Genomic DNA, 907 nt, shown 5'->3' on the forward strand with positions numbered 1-907 from the left:
GACTTGGAGAGGCAGGCGGACACCACACTTGAGCGCGCGCTGCGCCGCCTCTTCCACCGCCTCGACCGCAACCCGTCGCTGGCGGAGAGGGTGGTGCAATTGGGACAGCGTGGGCTCCTCTCTTTTCTCCGGGTGCGGCCGCGGGGCCTGGGACCGACTGGGTGGAAACTGTCACTATCCGGGTCCGCCGTCCCCTAGGGCAGAGCTCCGACAATTGGAGCTTTGGGGGTGGGGTGGAGAGGTAGCAGTCGGTGTAGCTGGGGCCGCAGGGAAGGATCTATCAGAAAACCGAGGCTGCACAGCCTGGGGAGTGGAGCGGGCAGGCATCTCACGCCCCGGACCTCCCCCTGCCCTGCCTCTCCCACTCTTGTTGCAGGCGAAGTGTTGTGCAGGGGGAGCTGAACCATTGCAACAGCACGGGCGTCCTGGAGATGCACGAGCGGGTGGAGCAGCTGAAGCAGGGCATACACCGCGTGCACCTCTACTCCCGGGGTGAGGATCAACCTCTGCCCGTGCTGGGCCTTGCGGGGGGTCTGAGCCCAAAGCAGCCAGGCCGAGGGCTAGATGACCACCTCCACTCTTTCGGTTGGATTTGCCCTCCTTGGACCAAGTTTTATCCAGAGCAGGAAGGGGCCTGAGCAATCCGGACCTGGGAGAAGGAGAGGCGCTGCCCTTAGCTAGATTCTTTTTTCTTTTTTTTTGAGACGGAGTCTTGCCTTGTGACCCAGGCTGGAGTGCAATGGCACTGATCTCGGCTCACTGCAACCTCCGCCTCCTGGGTTCAGACGATTCTCCTGCCTCAGCCTCCTGAGTAGCTGGGATTACAGGTGTGCACCACTACGCCCAGCTAATTTTTGTATTTTTAGTAGAGACGGGGTTTCACCATGTTGGCCAGGATGGTCTCGAT

General features: G+C 61.1%; 1 protein-coding gene across 1 annotated transcript in view; it reads left to right on the forward strand.

The window, feature by feature from the left end:
* The window catches only part of PPIL2 (peptidylprolyl isomerase (cyclophilin)-like 2), a 44,056-nt gene that overhangs the window by 569 nt on the left and 42,580 nt on the right, over positions 1-907 (forward strand). Inside the window, exons 2-4 of the mRNA XM_011947334.1 lie at positions 16-109; positions 199-241; positions 377-492. Of these exons, the coding sequence (XP_011802724.1) occupies positions 16-109; positions 199-241; positions 377-492 (253 nt within the window). The remainder of the gene's footprint in view (positions 1-15; positions 110-198; positions 242-376; positions 493-907) is intronic.

Source organism: Colobus angolensis, unplaced genomic scaffold (assembly GCF_000951035.1).
Source record: "Colobus angolensis palliatus isolate OR3802 unplaced genomic scaffold, Cang.pa_1.0 Scaffold260, whole genome shotgun sequence".
In the NCBI taxonomy this organism is placed as follows: domain Eukaryota; kingdom Metazoa; phylum Chordata; class Mammalia; order Primates; family Cercopithecidae; genus Colobus; species Colobus angolensis.